At 28.4% G+C, this 20400-nt stretch overlaps 2 protein-coding genes across 2 annotated transcripts; one reads left to right on the forward strand and one right to left on the reverse strand.

The window, feature by feature from the left end:
• Positions 1 to 101: 101 nt before the first annotated feature.
• LOC106681008 (uncharacterized) lies at positions 102 to 5187 on the reverse strand. Its single transcript, XM_014421105.3, has 3 exons — positions 4945 to 5187; positions 1424 to 1575; positions 102 to 779 (listed from the first exon to the last, which is right to left on the reverse strand). The coding sequence occupies exons 1-3, from the start codon at positions 5137 to 5139 to the stop codon at positions 497 to 499; spliced, it is 630 nt and encodes a 209-aa protein (XP_014276591.1). The 5' UTR covers positions 5140 to 5187; the 3' UTR covers positions 102 to 496.
• Positions 5188 to 5391: 204 nt separating this feature from the next.
• LOC106681009 (mitotic checkpoint serine/threonine-protein kinase BUB1) lies at positions 5392 to 19243 on the forward strand. Its single transcript, XM_014421106.2, has 19 exons — positions 5392 to 5584; positions 5664 to 5865; positions 5936 to 6132; positions 6202 to 6277; positions 6356 to 6401; positions 6950 to 7059; positions 7725 to 7791; positions 8254 to 8441; positions 8528 to 8627; positions 9954 to 10462; positions 10541 to 10641; positions 13011 to 13177; positions 14027 to 14167; positions 14260 to 14426; positions 14845 to 14964; positions 15800 to 15927; positions 17194 to 17353; positions 17579 to 17685; positions 18958 to 19243. The coding sequence occupies exons 1-19, from the start codon at positions 5535 to 5537 to the stop codon at positions 19136 to 19138; spliced, it is 2817 nt and encodes a 938-aa protein (XP_014276592.1). The 5' UTR covers positions 5392 to 5534; the 3' UTR covers positions 19139 to 19243.
• The last annotated feature ends 1157 nt before the right edge of the window (positions 19244 to 20400 follow it).

A 20400-nucleotide genomic window follows, 5' to 3' on the forward strand; every position in this document is an offset into this window, starting at 1 on the left:
TATATATATACACATACATATGTGCGTATGTGTAATGAGCACCCCTTATCAGCTTTTGAGTAGTTAAAATTGAACTTAGGAAATATATATATGAATACAAATAGAGGGATATAAATAATTTTATTGTATATACCGAAGATTCAGTCTAAGTAGCATGTCTATGTATTATATATTTACAAAAGTTAAAAAAATAAATTAATAGAAAAATCTAGAAGTACAATAGATATTTAATTTATGATAAATTTTGTTTTAAATCACTGTCATACAGAATCAATGATAAAATAATTATATTTAAAATGGAATGCCAGGAATTATATATTTTTATTTACATTGCTAGATTTACATATCTACCACTTTATCGATTATAGATATAACGAGGGGGAAAACAAATGTACACATACATAACAAAAATAAATTAAGCATATTTACAAAAGCAAAGGGTGATCTGATTTACAATTGAAATTTTTTTTTTATCAATTGAACCACAGTTATAATTTTAGATGGGTAAACCCTTGGAAACAGAACTGGTAACAGCTGATGAAAAAAGTTTAGTAAAAAACATAAGACCAGTATGGCCACCTGGTATATAACTAAGGAGAAACCAAAGCAAGGCTATAAATTGGATCATAGCAAAAAATACAGTAAATGGCGTACTTTGTTGAAATAATGCAAAATATAACGTTGCAAATAAACTACCTAAATAACTAAGAGTAAAACAAAGTCTTTCTCTTGAGAAGAGGTGTCGCAAATGATGTAAAGGCCCCCAGAGAAAAGAAAAGCTGAAACAATAAAAGGAAAGATAAGATACGATATACTAAATTTTAAGAATAATAAAGGAAACACTCGGTTGTAAAATATGGTAGCTGACATTGATTGAGAATTAAATTTTCAGGTGTCACTGAATCCTTTAGAGTAAATATCATTTTTTTTTCTTTTAATGTTGGTATTACAATTATGATAAGTGACTTTTCATTGGTTGTTTCCATGTTTTACAACCGACTGACTAAAATTATGAGAGCTAATTATATAAATTCAAGTTTTTAAAATAAAGTTCAATCACTTAAAAGTTAATGAACTGGTTCGACTTTTAAAATATAACTTTCCAAGGATATTATGCAAAATTATGGAAATTGTAAATAAATTATTCTTTTTTGTTCAAAGTAAAATAAAATTTTATTTTTCATCCTTCCTCATAAATTACTATTCTGAAAATAGAGCTGATGAAATAAAATTAATTCTATTAACACTACCCTATGTTAAGCATTATGGCAGAAAACGTCTAAGCCACCTAGATTTCCTCTGAAGATGTTGGTCAAAATTATTGATATATTGTCATATAAATAAATTTAACCCACCTGAAACAGTGTCTTAATATACATATAAATTAAAACTATGAATATATATATATATATCCCAAACAAACCTGCAGATTAGGAACAGACTGCCCATTGTATACAAAAGAGAAAATTTTCGGGCCTTCAGAAATAAAACTGGTATATACATGGCAGCAAAAGTGAAACATAGAACACCCATGAAAATACAAATACAAAATCCGACGATTCTCTGGAATCTAGTCTGAAAAATAAAATAATTCATATTACAAAGAAACAACTAAGCAATTAATACATTTCTTTCACAATGAACAATAATAAATCTATTCCAAAAATTGAATAACTTCAAATCAATTAATAACATTTATTAAATATAATTTAATAAATATACAATATTTTTTAGCCATTTAAGGTAAAACAAAATATTAAAGAATGTAGTTTTATGCAAACTAAAAAGTTCAATTTATAAGTAAAATTCATTATGCTTAAAAAGGTAGTAGTAGGGTAAAAATAAAAAACTCATAAGTCTATTTTCAGAATCAAAGTTTCTGGCACTGTCTTCCAGCATGAAAGCCCTGCAAAGTGGGGCAAAACTTCAGCAAATAAATAGTTATATCTTTTATTTGTTCCATCTTGACCATATCTTTCATATTTAGATATGGTTTATACATTATCATTTATATATATTGTGTTCAAAGGATTTTTCACAAACTAATTAAAGTTTTTGTCTAGGGTTTATGTAAATTATTTTAGTCTTAAAAAAAAAAATTAAAATAAAACATGCTATATATTTACTAAGATTCTCAGTAATTTTTAGGATATTAATGGCAATATATACCAATAAAGGAGTTCAATTAATAAATAAAATCATCAAGATGATTTATACAGGAATTAATAAATACAATTATCAAGACAAAAAAAATAATAATAAACAAAATCCATGAATTCTATTTATTTTAACTGACTTAGGTGAAATAGTTATTGTGCACTTTAGTTATTGTATATTGTGCATTTTTTTAGCATTTGTATTTGACATTTAGTATTTTTATTGAGGGAAAAATTAAATTAACTGTAAAAACTATGCAATAAAAATTATGTTTTAAATTTTTCTTTAATATTTTACCAAAGTGAAATTATATATAAAAGTGAAGAATATTGAGGTAAGAAATTTTTACATTCCTCAAATTTCAAGTAATTTTCTAATTCAAAATTCAAGGAATTTCTCCCCTACTCCTACTAACAGGATCTGTAGGGAAATAGAGTGAATCACTCTCATGATATAAAACATAAGTCTACTCTACTTTTAGCAAACTAATAACCAATAAAAGCCAATAAAAAAAAAAAAAATTTAAAATCTGGTATATACATCACACTACTTTGAGATGAAATAAATCCCTGTAAACTTGAAAACAGCAATGTCAACAATATTCAAGATGGAAATACTTCCCTGCATTAAATATTTCATATACAGGTAGAAAGTAAAAACTGACGATTCGTCATAACCATGGAAACCAGAAAACATTTATTTTCCCCTTAAGTTACACATCTTTCAATTAGATGCTTAATTTTTTTCTAAGAAGCTAAAAGCTTGATATCAGTGAATCTGAAATTAATAGAAGCCTTTAAAAGATGTACGTATTAGTTAAAATTGCATTCATTTTTACATAATCAAATTAATATTAATATCATGAATCTTTATTTCTAACTTCAAGAGCTTCTTTAGAAAGTTGTTAAATAGAAAAGATAGTAAAATAATTATTAACATCTTCAGCATTCGCTTCTAATAAAAGACTGATGTTTGAAGAATGTAAGAAACAAAAATCTAATAAGTTGGTACAAGAGTTTATAAATTAATTTATCAAATCAAATATGCAGGTTTCAGCAAGTTAAGTTTGTTGAATTATCTTACAATACTTATCTTCTAAAAAAAGTCTATATTATTTATTACGATATAAAAATGTATCACAGGACCATCTTATTACATCAATATAGTACGCCAAATATATATTCATTTTTTTAATTAGTGATATAATTACTAAATTGAAAAAGTTTAAGTGTTCTTTCTAATTATTAAAAGTACTACCTGACTAATATATTTTAAAAGCTCAGTTGCACTGATTGGACCTGGGCCTAGGTAACACAGGGCTTTGTGAAACAGTTCCAAATGGTTTCACAAGATTCATCCCATCCTTACTTAATGGGTATCAAGAAGCTGAGGACTCCTTTTTCCTTAAGACTAAACAATTAAAAAAATCCTAAGGAGTCCAGGGAACCCTGCGTCTCTGTTATTCGTTTGCAGTAACATTAAATGTTAAGATAGGTCCTAATGCAATTGTAGAAAAAAGCTAGATTTATACATTAACAATTTTTTTTGTTAAATCCTGTAACAATTAAATAAATAAACTAACAATGTTTTCCAAGATTAAATTTTATGATATTAAAGATGAATTACGAACAGTTAACTATAACATTAATCTGAATAAGCAGAAAGGAGGTGATAACTAATCAGAGCATTCCCTACAGCTAGCCACTTAATGGGAGAAAAACACATTTTAAAGGGGATAGAATAGTGGAATGATTCATATAATTTTCTCAATCATTAATACATGAGATAGATATAAATATTTCGGATAACTTTTGTAAAATTATAAAAAAAACATTTCTTATACTACACTCCAATCATAAATAGGTGAGTGTCAGAGGTAAAATAAAAACATTCACATACTAAAATATGGGTGTTGATGACCTCAGGGTTTTACGCCCTAAAGCCCAAGCCAACAACAACAAAATTCTAAAATGAAGTAACTAATCATTGAAAGTAATTGGATTCGGAACAGCTAGGTAAACGTTATTTATTTGAAACTGAAATTTAGGTTAAAGAAAGTTAGATTAGTACTTTTGGCTTTCAAGCCATGACGCATAACTATGTTAATTGTTTTGATATTTGAAGAAAAAAAAAATACCATCCAACACTATTGTTTTAACATTCAAAATTTGACAGCAAGATTGGACCTTTATATTAAAACAAAATGATTTAGTGTAATTTCTTTGACAATGTGTAAACTAAAACTAGAAAAAACAATAATTTACTACTGAATGGACAGCCCATAATATATTTCCTCATATCTTGATATTCTCATAAGGGTTATATTCATGATTCATCATTAATGTAAACAAATTCAGTTTTTACTGACATATAAGTTTAAGTCCTTATGATTCCTGGAACAATCTACAAATGTAGAACTTAACAATTATGTAAACATAACTAAAGATGTAGGAACTTATATACCTACAAATATGTTATCAGTTCTTAACATTACACTCATAATAGAGTGAAGAAACTATTAATATCACATACTAATACACTAATAATGTATCACTTCACGGCAACAAAAGTAATATTATTGTGAAATAATTCTTTTTATAAATTAATGAGCCTCCTGATGGCATTATAAGTCCTTAAAATATTATAAATACAATACTACATACTAAGTATTCCTTCAATACTATTCTAGATAATAATTAAGCAAATGTTATTATCTCTGTATAACAAAAAACATAAGAGCACAAATAACAATTAACTGTTGTTAATAAAATCCATTACAATACTTACTAAAGTGGGACAACAATCTTTTTGAGCTGCAGAAAACCAACTTTCGGCTTCCTCAGTATGTTCATTCTTTCTAAACCAACTGCCGACTTTGGGCATTGACACCGAAACAGGTATAGAAATTCCATTGAGAAGTGGTTTCGAATCACTGTTTTTAGAAGACAAATACTCATCTAATTCATCTTTCAAATTTGCCATTTTGTTTACACGTATATCATATCTGCCACCTTATCAACCAAAGCTACAGCAATTTCTTAAACGTTATGATTAAACCGAATTACCCGAATTGAAAGTGTTTACTTAATTTGTAATTTAATTGAAACAATTACCATTTTCACTTAATTTACTACCTTTCACTAATTCAAATTAATCAGTTATTAAGGTATTTTCTGTGATAAATAAAATTATTGATAGTACTATTAAGAAGCTCTTGATGTTTTGGCGCGGTAACGTTTTTTTGTGATGTGTGTTGTATGTTAAACCTTTTATTTTTATTATGGTTGTAATTTTTAAACTCTATTAAACTTTTTGTATTATATAAGTTTTAAAACCGAACGAAAATATTCGCGTGCCTTATTTATGATTAACAGGCAATGAGTAATAATAAAATGGATATCAAAGAACATATACTTGTCAGAAAAAGGTATGTTTAGTTTCCATCTCAAATTAATTATACTTCAAGCATTTATCTTGACTAATATTCATTTCATTGTACCTTATAGAATATTTGAGGAAGAAGTAAGAGTTTATCAAGGTCCTGACCCTCTAAAACTTAGGTGTGACTTTTTGCAAGCCCTCGAAAGTTATGATAAAGAATTAATTCATGACATATATTCTTCAGTTTTGGAGGATACTCTCAGATCATTTATGGAGGAAGCCGTGTATAAACAAGATTTAAGATTTATACATCTTTGGTTGGCCTATGTATGTTAAATTTGAGGATTTTCTTTGTATCCCCAATAATCTGTTTTAAATTTAATAATTGTGTTTTCAGTCCCATACTCAACCAAATCCAGTTGTTATTTATGAGAACATGTTTAGTCGTGGATTAGGAACTGAATGTACTATTTTGTATGCTTCATGGGCAGAACATTTACTGAAGAATGGACAGGTTTCTAATGCAGATAAGATTTTTAAAATGGGACTTTCAAATGATGTTAAACCTAAAAGTGATCTTCAAAAGGCTTATGAGTAAGCAATTGTATTTTATTTTTAAAAATATATTTTATTTTGTTACTAATTTTCTTAGTATGATTACAGTGAATTTTTGAAGGAAGTAGGCAAAAGGTACCTATTAGGTGAGCTGTCAAATTGCCCTACTTGTGGTAAATCAGAGGTATAATTAATTTACTTAATTCTGACATATTGGACCTCTATTTTGAAATGGTTCTTTTCTAAATATTTGATATTTTAGGGAAATTCCACCAACACCCCTAAGGTAGATTCTTCAGATGTTGAAGGTATGATGTAAGCTTCTCTTTTATTTCCATTACTGGCACACTTTCACAAAGTTAAAGCTGTTTATATTATATGCAACAAATAATCTTTATTAGGAGTTTACATCTGCAATGCGTAAATCTTTATATCATATAAATGACTAATGTAATCAATTCTATGAAGTTTTTTTATTAATATATTTTCTTAATAGATTTTATAGATATAAGAAGTGATAATGAAAGATTGTATTACCAAAAAAATAAGAGAAAGTGAGAGAGATAAATTATCTTATTAATATTGATTACAATCAATTTATTTTATCATTATTATTACTAAAGATTTGTAATGCCAAAATGATCATTAAGTTATTGGCTTAGTAGATTTTCCAAAAAAAAAATTGTTGTATTTTCTGTCAAGTTGTAAAATTAATAATTATGTTTTGTTCTGATGCAGTGATGGTCTTAGTTATATTTATAAGCATAAAACTTCCGTTGTATATTTATCATTTATATTTTACAGTTTAGGGTGATTGTCTCTTTAAAAATATTTATTTATTTTTTTTTTTTTTCAGTTTGGGAATGGAACCCTTTAAAAGTTGGAGAAAAAGATGACTTTACCTGTCCTCTTGCCTATTTTGAAGATCCTGACCCAACAAAAATAAGAATGTACCCCAAAGATAAGGTAATTAACATTTTGCTTATAATTTAATTTACATTGTGCTCGTCTTTGAATATTATTTATTTTATTAATTATTATTAACTTTAATGCCAAAATATTTCAATTCCCCCATATGTTATCATTTTAATGAAAATTTCTATGTGCCTAAACAGATTAGATTAGATTAGATTAGATTTTTATTCAGGTCGATCAACATCTAGGTTATTACACCCTTTTTACTTCATCTATCTTCTTGACTTATAGTTGAATGTAGACTATTTCCTTTTTACACTGGTCGGTATTGGTGGATTATATTTTAGTATAAAGTTGTGTTTCTTTGAGAAATTTTATTATTTTGTCTGCCTAAACAGAACTTTTCGAGAGTGTAAGAAAAGCTACTTAACTTGAAAATGGTGTACGTTGAAATAAATGAATTATTTTTGCCATCTCAATAATTTATGTAATCTTTAATAAATATTTTATTTTTAAGGTTTTTTAACTATTCTCTGTTCCTAAAAAATTGTAATTTTTTTATACAGAAATCTTCGGACAAAAAAATTGGATATATTATAATTAAAGATTTATTATTCATTTGGAGATTCGGAGCTTTAAGATTTGGTGATTGATTATGTTTTCTGTTCCAAAAAAACAAAACCTAAACACTAATGCAACTCTTTCTCTTATTACAGGTTTATCCGGGCTCTGGTCAGGAGTTCAGTATAGAAGAAGTAATGGCAGAAGTATATGAAAAAAGATGTAAGATACTATAGTGATATTAGATTGTGTACAAATTTCTAAATATTTTCATATTTATCTAACAAAGTTCATTTGGCATCACTATTTCCCTTGATTTATTGATTTCTCAACACTTTCTAATAAGTGCTGAGAAATTAAATTTTTGTATCAGCAAGTGTAACAATTTTAATTTAGATGTAATGCAATGTCAACACATCATGTTTTCGCATGCAGTTGTTGCCTGCTTCTTTCTTCACACAGTGGACGGAGCACTGTGTGACCTTTTCCTTGTTGTTGAAAAAGAAAGGATGGAGAGGAGGAGAAGCATGTGACAAAGAAATGTAAAAATACTTAGTCCACTTTATTCTATCATAAATCACATGTAGTTATTTTCCTAAAATCTAAAAGTTTAAGGTACTTGTAATTAATAAATATTCTTCATTTCCCTGTATTATTTTTTAATTCTTGAAAATTTTAATACAGATGAAGAAGAAGAAAAGCAGAAAAAAATAGCTGAAATGAAAATTAAAGAAGATGAAGCAAGGAGAGCTAGAGATGAACAAAGGAGAATCGAAGCAGAGAAAATGAAATTTGATACAATGACAGAATTGAACCCTCCAGTTCAGGCCTCCATTCCAATCATAACTCCAAAAATGTTTAATGTACCAAAGGTATTTATATGTAGTACTTCTCTAATAGTATGCAACCGACAAACTAGTCTGTAATTTAGTGTGATCTAAAAATGGTTTGGTTTTAGGACATTGACGTCTCATTGGCTAATGGTTCTACATTCACTGTTCATACTAAAGAAGCAATGAATGTTGTACAAGATATGTGGAGTAGCCCAGCACCTTCAGGTAAGGTTTTGGAGTTTCCTCCCAAAAGCTACTGTAAAGTTGTCTAGTTAAGTATTTCTTACAACTGTTGGAGAGTTACTAGTGACTAAAACCAGTTAATCAGCAACCAATATGTGTTCCTGGCTACTATTCATTTTCTGATAACATTATGTGTATATAATATCCTCACCATGCTATTATAAACTCTTCACAATCTTTTTGCTTGTTGATAAGGATTTTTTTTAATAATTGTAATGAACACTGTTCTTATATATATATTACCTTCTGTGACATGGACCACGTGTGCCTTATATTCCAATTCAATCCCGAGCTTGAATGGACTACAAGACTATAGTCTTATAGAACCTTCTAACGTTCTACTACATAGAAAAGTAGAGTCTTTTTACTTTTCATGGTAAAATAAAAGAATTTATTTTAACAAAGTTTAGAAATATTTTTACAATAAAGTCAAGATACTTTTTTTAACTTTTGATGCGTTTCGAGCTACCTGTACTTATGCTATAGTTTTACCAAGTTTAATATTTTCTCTTTTGTTTGTTGTCCATGATGTTAACTTTTAATTGAATAGTTTCTGAAATTTAATTATTTAAAATGTCCTTATACAAAGCTCAACATTAATATGTTTAATTTATATATTAGGGTCATATTCTAATTAAATAGTGATCCAATTAAACCAATCAATAAGAAGTGGTTGCGTTAAAAAAAAACGTATTTGGCTATCCTAACAAAATTCTTTATAATGTTTAAATACTAATTGGTCTTTTATATTCATTACTTCATTCTATTCTAATATTACATTATTTTATTATTATACCAGTGTCTAGTAACTAGGAACATTAAGAAAAGTCAGGGGGTAATGGCTGCGATCAAAACACTTTAATAACAAACAATAAAAAATTGTTTCAAAATCATTATTATGTGTATTAAAAATAAAAGTGTCAGAAACACGTGACAGTAAAATTTCCTCATAATTTTTTTTTTTAATACATGATTTCCCACATTTGATTGTCCTATTTCATGGGAAAAGATTTATCATCTGTGAATGAAATCAAAATAGGATGACTGGAAAATAAATTAATAAATGTACTTGGTGGAATTTGATTGATAAAATTAATTTTACTTCTATTTGTAATTATCAACCATACAATTTTGTCTTATTTAAAACAATAGTGTAGATAATAGAAAAGATACTGTATTTTAATTTTTTTTTTTTTTTTTCTGCTGCAAAATTAAAACTTAAAATTCTCTAATAAATTAGTTTATCTAGTTTCCTTTGCATTTTAAACTGTTTAATAAAAATAAAAGCACTTTTTTTTTTTTCCACAGAAGCACCTCCTAGGCATCTATATCAAACTAACATGCCTGAAGAAATAAGTGACGTTGCTTCTAAACCTCAGTCTCAGTTTCAAATATTTTCTGATGCAGAAGAGCAGCAACCTGCTCCAAAACAACATTTTCAAATCTATGATGAGAATTCTGAGAATAACGTTCCATCAAATAATCAGCCCCTTAAACCAAAAATCCCGTTTGATATTTATTGTGAAAATGAGCCACCTACAAAACTTGCTGCTGCACAATCGGTGAAACAATCTTCTGCTCTTAAGCCCAAATTACCTTTTGAAGTATACGATGAAAATAATACTCAATCTCACAAAACACCTCTTAGTCATAACAGAATTAGTAAACCTGATCCAAACAGTGTTGCTAAAAATGAAAATGCCCACGATGAGAGGAACGGCCGTTTAAGGTACAAATTATTTGCTGATGATGGAGGTGACGAGCTGGCTGAGAAAATGGAAACACAGGCCAAACTGCAGCCTATGTTTCCTGTTCAGGTAGTTCAATTGTTTAGCAGTTCAAATACATGTTTTTCTTGGGGTATCAGATTATGATAAAAATCATTTTATTTTTAGAAACATGATGATTTTGAAGATGTTACCTGTAACACAAAAGCGTTTGAATTTGTTCTGCCATCTTCTACTCCTTTTTCCAATCATAAAAAACCTATTCTCGGGTAAGTTATATCCATTATTTTTTCTCTAATACTATGTTATATAAAAAGTGTTTGCATGAATTTATTATTATTTTATCATAGAACTTACACCTTCAATTTATTCTTCAAAATATAAGGCCTCTTTTTTTCCCTCCTAACTTGCCTTCTCTCATTGCCACTAGAGCTCGAACAGCATTGCAAGAACCATTCCAGGAATTTGAAGAAGTAGCAGCTAAATTAGGCCTCAAGGTTAATGAAGAGAAGACTGTATACATGAAAACTTCAAAAAGGTGGCCCTTGATAAGAAAAGCGGAACAGATGCTCAACACCGGGGAGAGAAAGGTATTGAGAAGGATATCAGAATTAGTCTCTGAAAATGAGATTTGGAGAAGAATAAAGAATGACAAGCTGGGGGAAATGTTAGGGGAATCCAACATTGTGTCTTTATTGAAAAGATCCCACATAAGATGGATAGGACAGAGAGGATGCCCGATCGAAGGATACTCAAGAAGATTGGAAAAGCAAAAAAGAGGACATCCCCGGATCAGATGGCTGGGCGACATGGAGAAGAATCTCAGGCGGCTAAATGTTGAAAGATGGAGAGAGATCGCAGAGATTGGTTGGCTGTGGTAGAGGAGGATCAGGTTCTTGTAGGCAATGTAGTGCCAACTGTAATAATAATAACTTCCCTTCTCTGTCATTCTAGATGATTTTCTTACAGTTTACCAACCTATTCAAGCCAGATTAAGAAGGTCAAGATTTATTCCTTGTGTCCACCACAAAATAAATTTTATCCCCATAGTCAAATTTGACCCAGTGCTGCTTCTGTCATTTTTTGAGGCAAAAAACTCCTGATTTGACATTTTCATTGTTTTTCAAATGCTGACACTTTAAAAAAAAAAAAAAATTGTCATGAATACATTCCGATTGACTAAAATAGGGTAGGGTACTTCCCTTATGAAACTCCACATTTTTTAGTTATTCACCTCGCGGTACCCACTATTTTCATACCACTCTTGATACAATATCTTTTTTATAATATCTATTGTCTGAAGACTATAATTTTAATTGTAAAAAATACCAAAACTTATAATGTAATCTATGATGAAATGTTGATAGAAATGAGTTCTACCTTTAGAAAATCGATTTACAAAAAATATATTTATGAGCAATTTTGGACTTAAAACCTTTTCACAAATAAATTATTCTATTCTTTTCTAAAATTAATCAGGTTGGAGGTAAAAGTAATCAAGAGACGAGTTTCTCTCTTATCTATCTGGCCTTGACCCTAATCGGTAATGACAAAATCGTAAAATTATCATCTATCAACTTATAATTATTGAGAATCTCAAAATTTTGTCAGTTCTTAGAAATAACGTTTGGTTCATGCATGGGTAGATATCAAAAAGCCTTATCATCACAGGAAATGTCACTTGTTCACTTTTACTTCAAACCAAAATATATTATCTTTTGGATCATTGTTGATCTTGATGAGGATCCAAACTGGCTCCTACATTTTGAACATAAAGACTATTTAAGTGTGGCTTATTACGACAATCAAAACCTTGTTTGGGCAATAATCCCTGTGTGGTCAAAAACGGGGATCATGGATAGCAGACAATTACTTTTTGGTTAGCTTCAATGATGACTTTTTTCCATATATATTAAAATTAATTATGAGTTTTTAATTTACTCGTAATGGTCAGACAAAAATCATTTGATGAGGAGTAAGTCCTAAGGATTTTATATTTGATACCATGCTAGTTTTTATAATTTTCAAGTAAATTATCCAAATATTCTCATTGAACTTTGTTTTTACAAGCACTTCAAAATTGATAACTTTAAAAATAATTGTTTTCTACAAAGTTGATATTTATATTTCCAAGTCAACTTTGAATAAATTCATAGACTAATATGTTTTGATATTCAGAACAAATTAACAGCTAGATTAAGTTCACTTTTGCTAGAATTATGAGAGAAATTTTTTATATGAGCTGTGCATTTTAACAGATTTTTTAAAAGATAATTTAGAAATAAAACTGATCATATTTTAATCAATATTTTTCAAACTTAAACCAATCATAAAAACAAAATTAAAAAAGTTTCTTCGGAAAAGGATGTTGATTGTTTTTTTAGAGGCCTATCATAGTAAAAAAAATATTCTTGCTTCATTGGGGGAAAAAAATAATTGATTAATTGAAATTAAGTGAGATGTTGACAACAGATTTTTTATATTACCATTTGTTATTTAAAAAGTTAACACTAAGTTAAATAGTAAAAGAAATCAAATATTATTTCGCCTTTTTTTTTTTTTTAATAGAATGGTTTGATAAGAATATTACAATTTATATCTTAGTTGTATTTTAGTATATAAGAATTTTTATTTTAAGGACTCAAAAAACAAACTCTGAAGACCTTTTAAAGAAAACTCCACAAGCAAATGCAAATTTGAGTATGATATTAGAACAGAGTAAGGAGAGGTATAGTTGCTCATCAACTGACAGTAGCTCATCGCAAGCTCCTAAAACTCCTAAATCTGGTCCTGTTATTTCTGCTGGTTAGTAATATTATTTCTTATTTTTATACATTTAATGCGTTGTCTTGGATTCTCTAGAAGCGTGTATTATCATTTACTTATTACATGTGTCCATATTTACTAAACTAGTGTCCTTTCCTCTGTTGTTTATGAATGCAAATTGTGATCTGTGGCAGTAAGGAAGGAACAAAGCCTTAAGGTTTTTCAAAATAAAATATTTAATTATTTAATCAAAGAATTCACAACTACAGCCAGTAAAAAGTATAATCAAAGTAATAGCATTTCAGCAATTAAAATGGTTTTGAACTGAACAATTCTCTAAAAAGTTAATGAGTGCTTAAACAGCTCATAAATATCAGAGGCAGTTATTGAAGAATTGCTTGAAGGCTGATCTTACAGATTTGGGTTTGGACAATGTTCAATGTTGTTACGAACGATTCCTTAAAAAGTTAGATGCTGAACCGATTGGTAAATGTTAGAGGGGCAGATTAAATCGCAGATTGGAGAATCACATTAAGGCTGATGTTATCCATATACATATATATATCCTACTACACTAATCTTTTAAGGTTATTGAATTTGTTAATGCCTCTATGAGCTCGAAAAGTTATTGCTATTTCTAACCAGAGCTAAAAGTAACACTTACTTTTTTTTTAAATAACAATACAATATTAATAAAACTTTTGCCATTTTCCACTTTACAGAAGAAATATAGTTTTTATTTAATTATACAAAAATTTTACTTATCTAAGAATTTAAATTTAATTCCAATCTTATTTTATCACTATACATTATATAATCTTAATTTTATATTTTATTAATATTTTTAGTTATTAATATTATTGTTGACTTATGTAATACTGATTTTAGTTCCAGAAGATTTTGATCCATTTAATGCTGAGGTCTTAGAAAGCCTACTAAACAAGGTCGGATTTCCCAAGCATCAGTATGCAAACAATTTATTCATTAAGACTTCAAACGTGCCAAATTTTTCAAAAAATATTAAATTAGGTAATGCATGTTTAATTAATGGAAATTATGCACTTTTATTTAATTTTTTTTCTACTGATATTTAAAAACTTTCCTTGTTGAAATTTTTGAAGGTGAAGACGCATACTCAGTGCAGGGTGAGATTGGTAAAGGAGCCTATGCTAGAGTCGTGAAGGCCTCTAAAGGTAACAATACTGTCGCCTTGAAAGTAGAGAAACCTGCATGTAAATGGGAATTTTATATTGCAAAAGAGATTCAAGGCAGGGTCCCTCCAAAATTGGTGTGTATTATACTAATAAGTTTAGGAAACTTTTACTTAAAATAATTGCCATTTCCAATAATTTTTATTGAATTTACTTTTTTATCTTGAGATTCTATATCTTGGAGGTGAAACTCTTATTACTGGTTTGCAGAAAATTTTCTTTTGAATGAAGAACCCTTTTATCTTACTTTTTATTATTTGATTTATCTTAATTCTTATTTAATAATTATCCTTCACTTCATATAGTTTAACATCAGAAAATACTGAATTTCCAATATTTTAAAACCCTTTAATAAACAAAAATATTTTATGTAAGATAGTTCACCTCTCGGGTATAGAATTGTCATTTATTATGGAAAAACCACAAAAAGAGAAGTAGTTTATTGTAAATAATTATGATGATAAATTGCATTAAATGAAATTATTCCAATTTTAGGCCATCCTATTTATGGATATTCCTGAAGCTCATATTTACAACAATGGAAGTATACTTGTCACTCAGTGGGCAAAGCATGGCAACTTATTGAATATAGTCAACACTTTTAAGGAAAAGACAGTAAGATTATTTTTTATATTTTTCTTTTGTTCAGTTAAATTAATGTTATCATATAATATCAGAGCATCCCCTGTATGAAACCTTTTTTTTTTTAATGCTTTAAGAACTTCGAAGATCATATCATACTAACTGCCTCCACAGTTTAACCCACTGTATATTTATTTTCTATATGCCTATTTTAAACACATGATGAAGTGCATCTGTTTATCTGAAATTTTTGTGTAAAAGGACAAGGAACCCTCATTTAAAAAAATAAATAAAAAATAAACACCAACATGTAAGGATGACGCTGGTGCCAGTTACAGGTTGAATGTCAATATTGCTCCAGGAGAAGATGGAAGTCCGGCTGAGCCGATTAAACACAGTGGTGAAGGAATTTGGACAGCCCTCTACATCAACTTCACCATCTGGGTTGAGGAGATGTCTGAATAGTGGAAGAAAGGTATTATCTACGCATTAGGCATAAAAGGAAACATGCTGAACTTCTCCGATAACCATTCAATCTCTTCTTCAATGTTTTTTACAGAGCTTGTTTAAACCTAATTTATTGCGAGCTCCTCCCAATAGGTGAGAGAAAAATCGTAATTATAAAGTAGGTTTCAGAGGGAGAAGATCCATAGTAAATCAGATATTAAGCCATCAGATAAGGTTGGCCTTATCTGTTTATTGATTGACGACAGCATTGAAATATAATTTTTCAAATAGGGCTGTTAGTTCCTGAAATTAGTGTTTTGAGCAACAAACAAACTCATCAGTTTTATATATTAGTATCGATTATTGATTCAGTTCTTGTATTATTAATCACATTGAAATGCTGGAATTTTTTTCTTTTCAGGGAAGATCACTAGAGCGAGGTGTTGTTTTTCACTTTGGTGTCGAACTCATAGATATTGTAGATTACCTTCACAGAGCTAAAATAATTCATGCTGACCTGAAACCAGATAATATTGTTATACGGGAGCTGTAAGTTTAATATTAGTTTTTATCATATATTTTTTTTTAATTTATGAGAAATATTGCAATTATAAAGATTAATAAAGTATTTTAACTATTTGTCATCAGAAATAGTTTGTTAGAACCTTTATTCATAAATTGTTATTAAATTTACATTTAATTTTCTGTCATAACTGTTGCTTGTGCTCTATCTTTTGAGAGTATTGTTAATTTTCAAACTTTCCTCTACTTGCACACCAATCCTCAAAAAAGAAGAATTATTAGAAGTTTTTTTATTGATTTTTGCCTCAGAATACATTGGATTAAGAAAAGTATCCAATAGAAATTTGCCTTCAAATCTGATTTAATGTCAAAAACTTATGCTATTGCAGATTCTAAAGTTAAGTGTTCCGGGGTAAAACCATGCTTACTCTACTTCTATAGAAAAGTGAAGCTGGAAAGTGATGAAGCTCTGCTGCTGTCTACTTTTTTTATGCTTTAAAAGGAAACAGTTGTTGATTTTTACTTTAACTTACATACATGAATTTATATCGTAGGGGGAAGTATTGTAATTGTGAAAATTTTTTTATGCTCTAAAAAAAACTTGAAATAATTACTCAACGTTTTGTTATTTATTACTTATGTTAATTAGAGATAATAAATGTCTGATCTGTCTACTTATCTGACTGTTCTAACTGCTTCCTAAAAGGCCAAAAATAAGAATGTTAAAAAAAAAAAAAAAAAAAAAAAGTGACTGAAAATTAACAGTAATTAAGAGCCATCTGTAGATCAGTGGTTAGACACAGTCTTTCCAGTCTGAAATATGTTGGTGGTGCTGATTTGAGTCCATCCTGGGGCATTGACTTTTTCATTGAGTGACGATCCCACAAAATGAAAAACTCGACCTCCAACTATGGGTAGGCAGTATAGGTCTCCAATGGGAGTCTTGGCTGAAAAAAACTAATTAAAAAAACTGAATATCAACAAAAAATAAACAAATGGTTTAATTAATTGTCCAATTATGACTTGGCCTCCTGGGTGTCCCTTGCTCCTGCCCATTATTCCCTTGGAGCCCTATTAGCCCACCTTTTCGGCTTCACTTGGTCCTGACACTTACCCTCTCCAATATACTCCTTCCTCCAAGAGTAAAACTGAAGAAGGTTAACATGTATACTTAAACGCACTGTATATATTATTTCTATTATTTATTATCTATTATTTTCTTTTTGTAAAAAAAAAAAATTATTGAATATTCAATAATCAATAAATCAATATTTTTCCTCTATTTTTTTTTAGCCCTGACCACAATGAAACTGAACCATGCTTACAACTTATAGATTTTGGACGTTGCATTGACATGAGTCTTCTACCTCCGGAAACAAAGTTTAATTGTGTTTTCAAAACCGAAGATAACCAGTGCAATGAAATGAAAGAAAATAAACCTTGGACATATCAGGTGTTTATTTTACCTGTGTTTTATTTAGATTCAACCTTTGCTATTTAATGTTTTCAATTTCATTTATAAAATAGTTTACAACTATTATTTAAACCTCACTGCTTACAAGAAATATTTGCCTATTAAACCCAATTTTAATTGTTTTTATGATTCAAATCTTCATTGCAAATTACTGTCTGAACTATTAAAATTTTTTTTCCAATCAATTATTTGTATTTTTTTCAGATTGATTTGTATGGTCTTGCGAACATATTTCATTGCCTATTGCTATCAGAATACATGCAAGTCGTAAAGAAGAATGATAAGTGGATGTTACAAAAACAAATCCCTAGGTGAGTATAGAAAAAAAAATTAAGATTAATTAGACTGAAAACCACTTGATTATTGGATCTAAATCTAATTCTACTTGCAGCAGCCTAATAAACAGTATTTATGAACAAATTACTGAAAAAATTATCTTTGCTATTAACAGTAATTTTCTGCCATCATAGTCTTTAAAAAAAAGAATCATTCTTTATCAGTATTCCTAAAGAAAAGTTTCCTTAACATTTTTTTAGTTTTTTGTTAAAAATCTTTTAAAGTTTTAGCGCTGCACTTGCTAATACAATTTTTGGCAAATTATAGTGTGTTTATAAACATTAACATATTTGTTTTATTTCACAAAGTAATTGCTTCAAGTGAAAAGGTGGTATTTTTAATTGCATTTTTGATTAAAATATTTTCAAAACATCAATTAAACAATAAATGATGTATAAGAATATTCAAATGTGCTAAACTTTTACACACAATTAAATATTATTTTTCAATATTAATATTCATTACGATCTGCTTGTTGTCGACTTTGGATAAATGAGGAGATGGTCAGAGGTGTGATGAATGAAGAAGAAAATTTATGTTTTTTTTTTTTTTATGAAATCCCAACCATGTTCCACACCCCCGACCATCTCCTTATTAATATTTGTTTATAATTTTAAGCTATTTATCTTTTTTAGTGCCTGTTTTACTAATTTATCGGCCTACTATCTGCTAAATATCTTATTTAATCTTAAATATAAGAAAGTAGTGGTATATTGCTGCAGTTTTAGAGATAAAACTGTCATTTTTATTTTCACATTCATAGTTTGTAGTGAGATGCTTGGCTGTTGGTGGAAATTCAAATGATCTATTCTTCCACTACTGTAAATCATTTTTTAAATTTTATACTATTTGGTTTAATATTTCAGTCATTTTGGTTTTATTATTGCGTTCTAGTTTAAACTAAATTGGATCGGTTCGTTATTATTTTTAAATGAACTTTTTTGACTTGCTTATTGTATTGACTACTGTTAGTATAGAAAAGTGGCAGTCGATTTTTCAGATAGTAGGTTGTGGGGTATTGGTTTATGTTCAGATAGGTTGGTAGGATTTTAGCCATTTTTTATAAAAATTTGGATATTAAATGGCTTTTAAATGTGTTTATTATAGACACACCTAATGAAACACATATATAACCCTTAATGAAATATAGTCACAAACCTTTTTTTTTCTATTTATGATGTGCTTGACCATTTCATTTTATTTTTATTATTGTTCACAAATTTAATATTAATTATTTCTTATTACAGAAATATGAGAAGAGAAGTTTGGAATCCAATATTTGATACGTTGCTCAATGTGAATCCAGAAACTGATTTGCCAATGGACTTCAGTTCCATGAAAGCGTTGTTAATAGAAGCCTTCAATTCTACACTACATCCATCAATACAGAGTCTTATAACATTTAAAAATTATATCACTAACAAATAGTCATCGGATAGTTGACTTTCTTCTTTTAATCAACGCTCTGTAAATTTTGTATAGTTTTTTTAATTTTTATATTTGAAAAGATTTTAATAAATAGATATATTTATATATGGTTTGTTTTTCTTATAAAGCTGCTTGTACATTTTAACTCAATCAAAATGAAATAAAAATCATATTCTTTTTTTTTTTATATAAATATATATATTCTCCTTATTTAAGCATTTTACCTTTTATTTTCATTGTAATGTCTACTTTTGCTATCTTTTAATGTGATTAAAACATTCTTGAAAATTTTAGAAAGTAATTATGCAACTTGTAATTAAAACATTTTGTTGTTTCCAATATTGGAGCAGCAATGCAATGCATTCATATTTTATTTCATGTTATAGTGTGTCTTGAAATAAAATTACTTTTGATTAATTGGTGCATACTTATTGCTAAGTAACACTTAATAGGTTAAAAATATGTTTATTGATTAAAAAACATGTAACATTTTGACTTATATGTTCCAAACGGGTTTGTTGTCAGGTGAAAATTGGAACAAATAATCCTTGTTGTTAATTAAAGTGCTTTTCCTGTAAATCAACCTCTGGAAGCCCCTAGTACCTGATTGTTACAGTTTAAAACAACAACCAAGAAACTAAAATATGTTTTTCTGCTATAGTGAATAAGATGCCTGTATGACACTACAGAAATTGGGAGCCAAAATTCTACATAACAAAACAAAATCAATCCACCACAGGCCAATGAGCAAAAATCAATTTTTTCGATTTAGATGGCTCCAAAAGAAAGATCTGTTGAAATATGCACTTGGAAAATTGAATATTTACACGACCTCATTGAATTAGGAAAGTTAAAATTGCCTATTGAAGTTAATTATTCAACCTCTTCAAAAGTGTTATTACCCTGATAGCTAAGTTGATATAAACTGAAAACATGGTTATAGTGTACACATAAGTATCTGCTTAAAAAAAAAATTATGAATATTAGATAACTTAATGAAGGTATGTAATTAAATTAAATTATAAAAAAAAATTAACTATATTTCAAGTTTTAAAGATAAATTTGATTTCTTGTTTGAGAATAAAATCTACGGTGGAGCTGTGTTTGCAACTTGTGTTTCAGAAAAAATACTTTAATGCATGGTTAAGTGAATGTATTGGAAAGAATTAAATAAAAGTTAATAATGGACACTAATCCCAGACTATTCTCTAAACGCACTGTGCGAGTTAGGTAAGTAAAAGTGCCCAAAAGGGATAAATAGT

The sequence above is a fragment of the Halyomorpha halys genome, unplaced genomic scaffold, assembly GCF_000696795.3.
Source record: "Halyomorpha halys isolate HHAL.00 unplaced genomic scaffold, Hhal_1.1 Scaffold303.1, whole genome shotgun sequence".
In the NCBI taxonomy this organism is placed as follows: domain Eukaryota; kingdom Metazoa; phylum Arthropoda; class Insecta; order Hemiptera; family Pentatomidae; genus Halyomorpha; species Halyomorpha halys.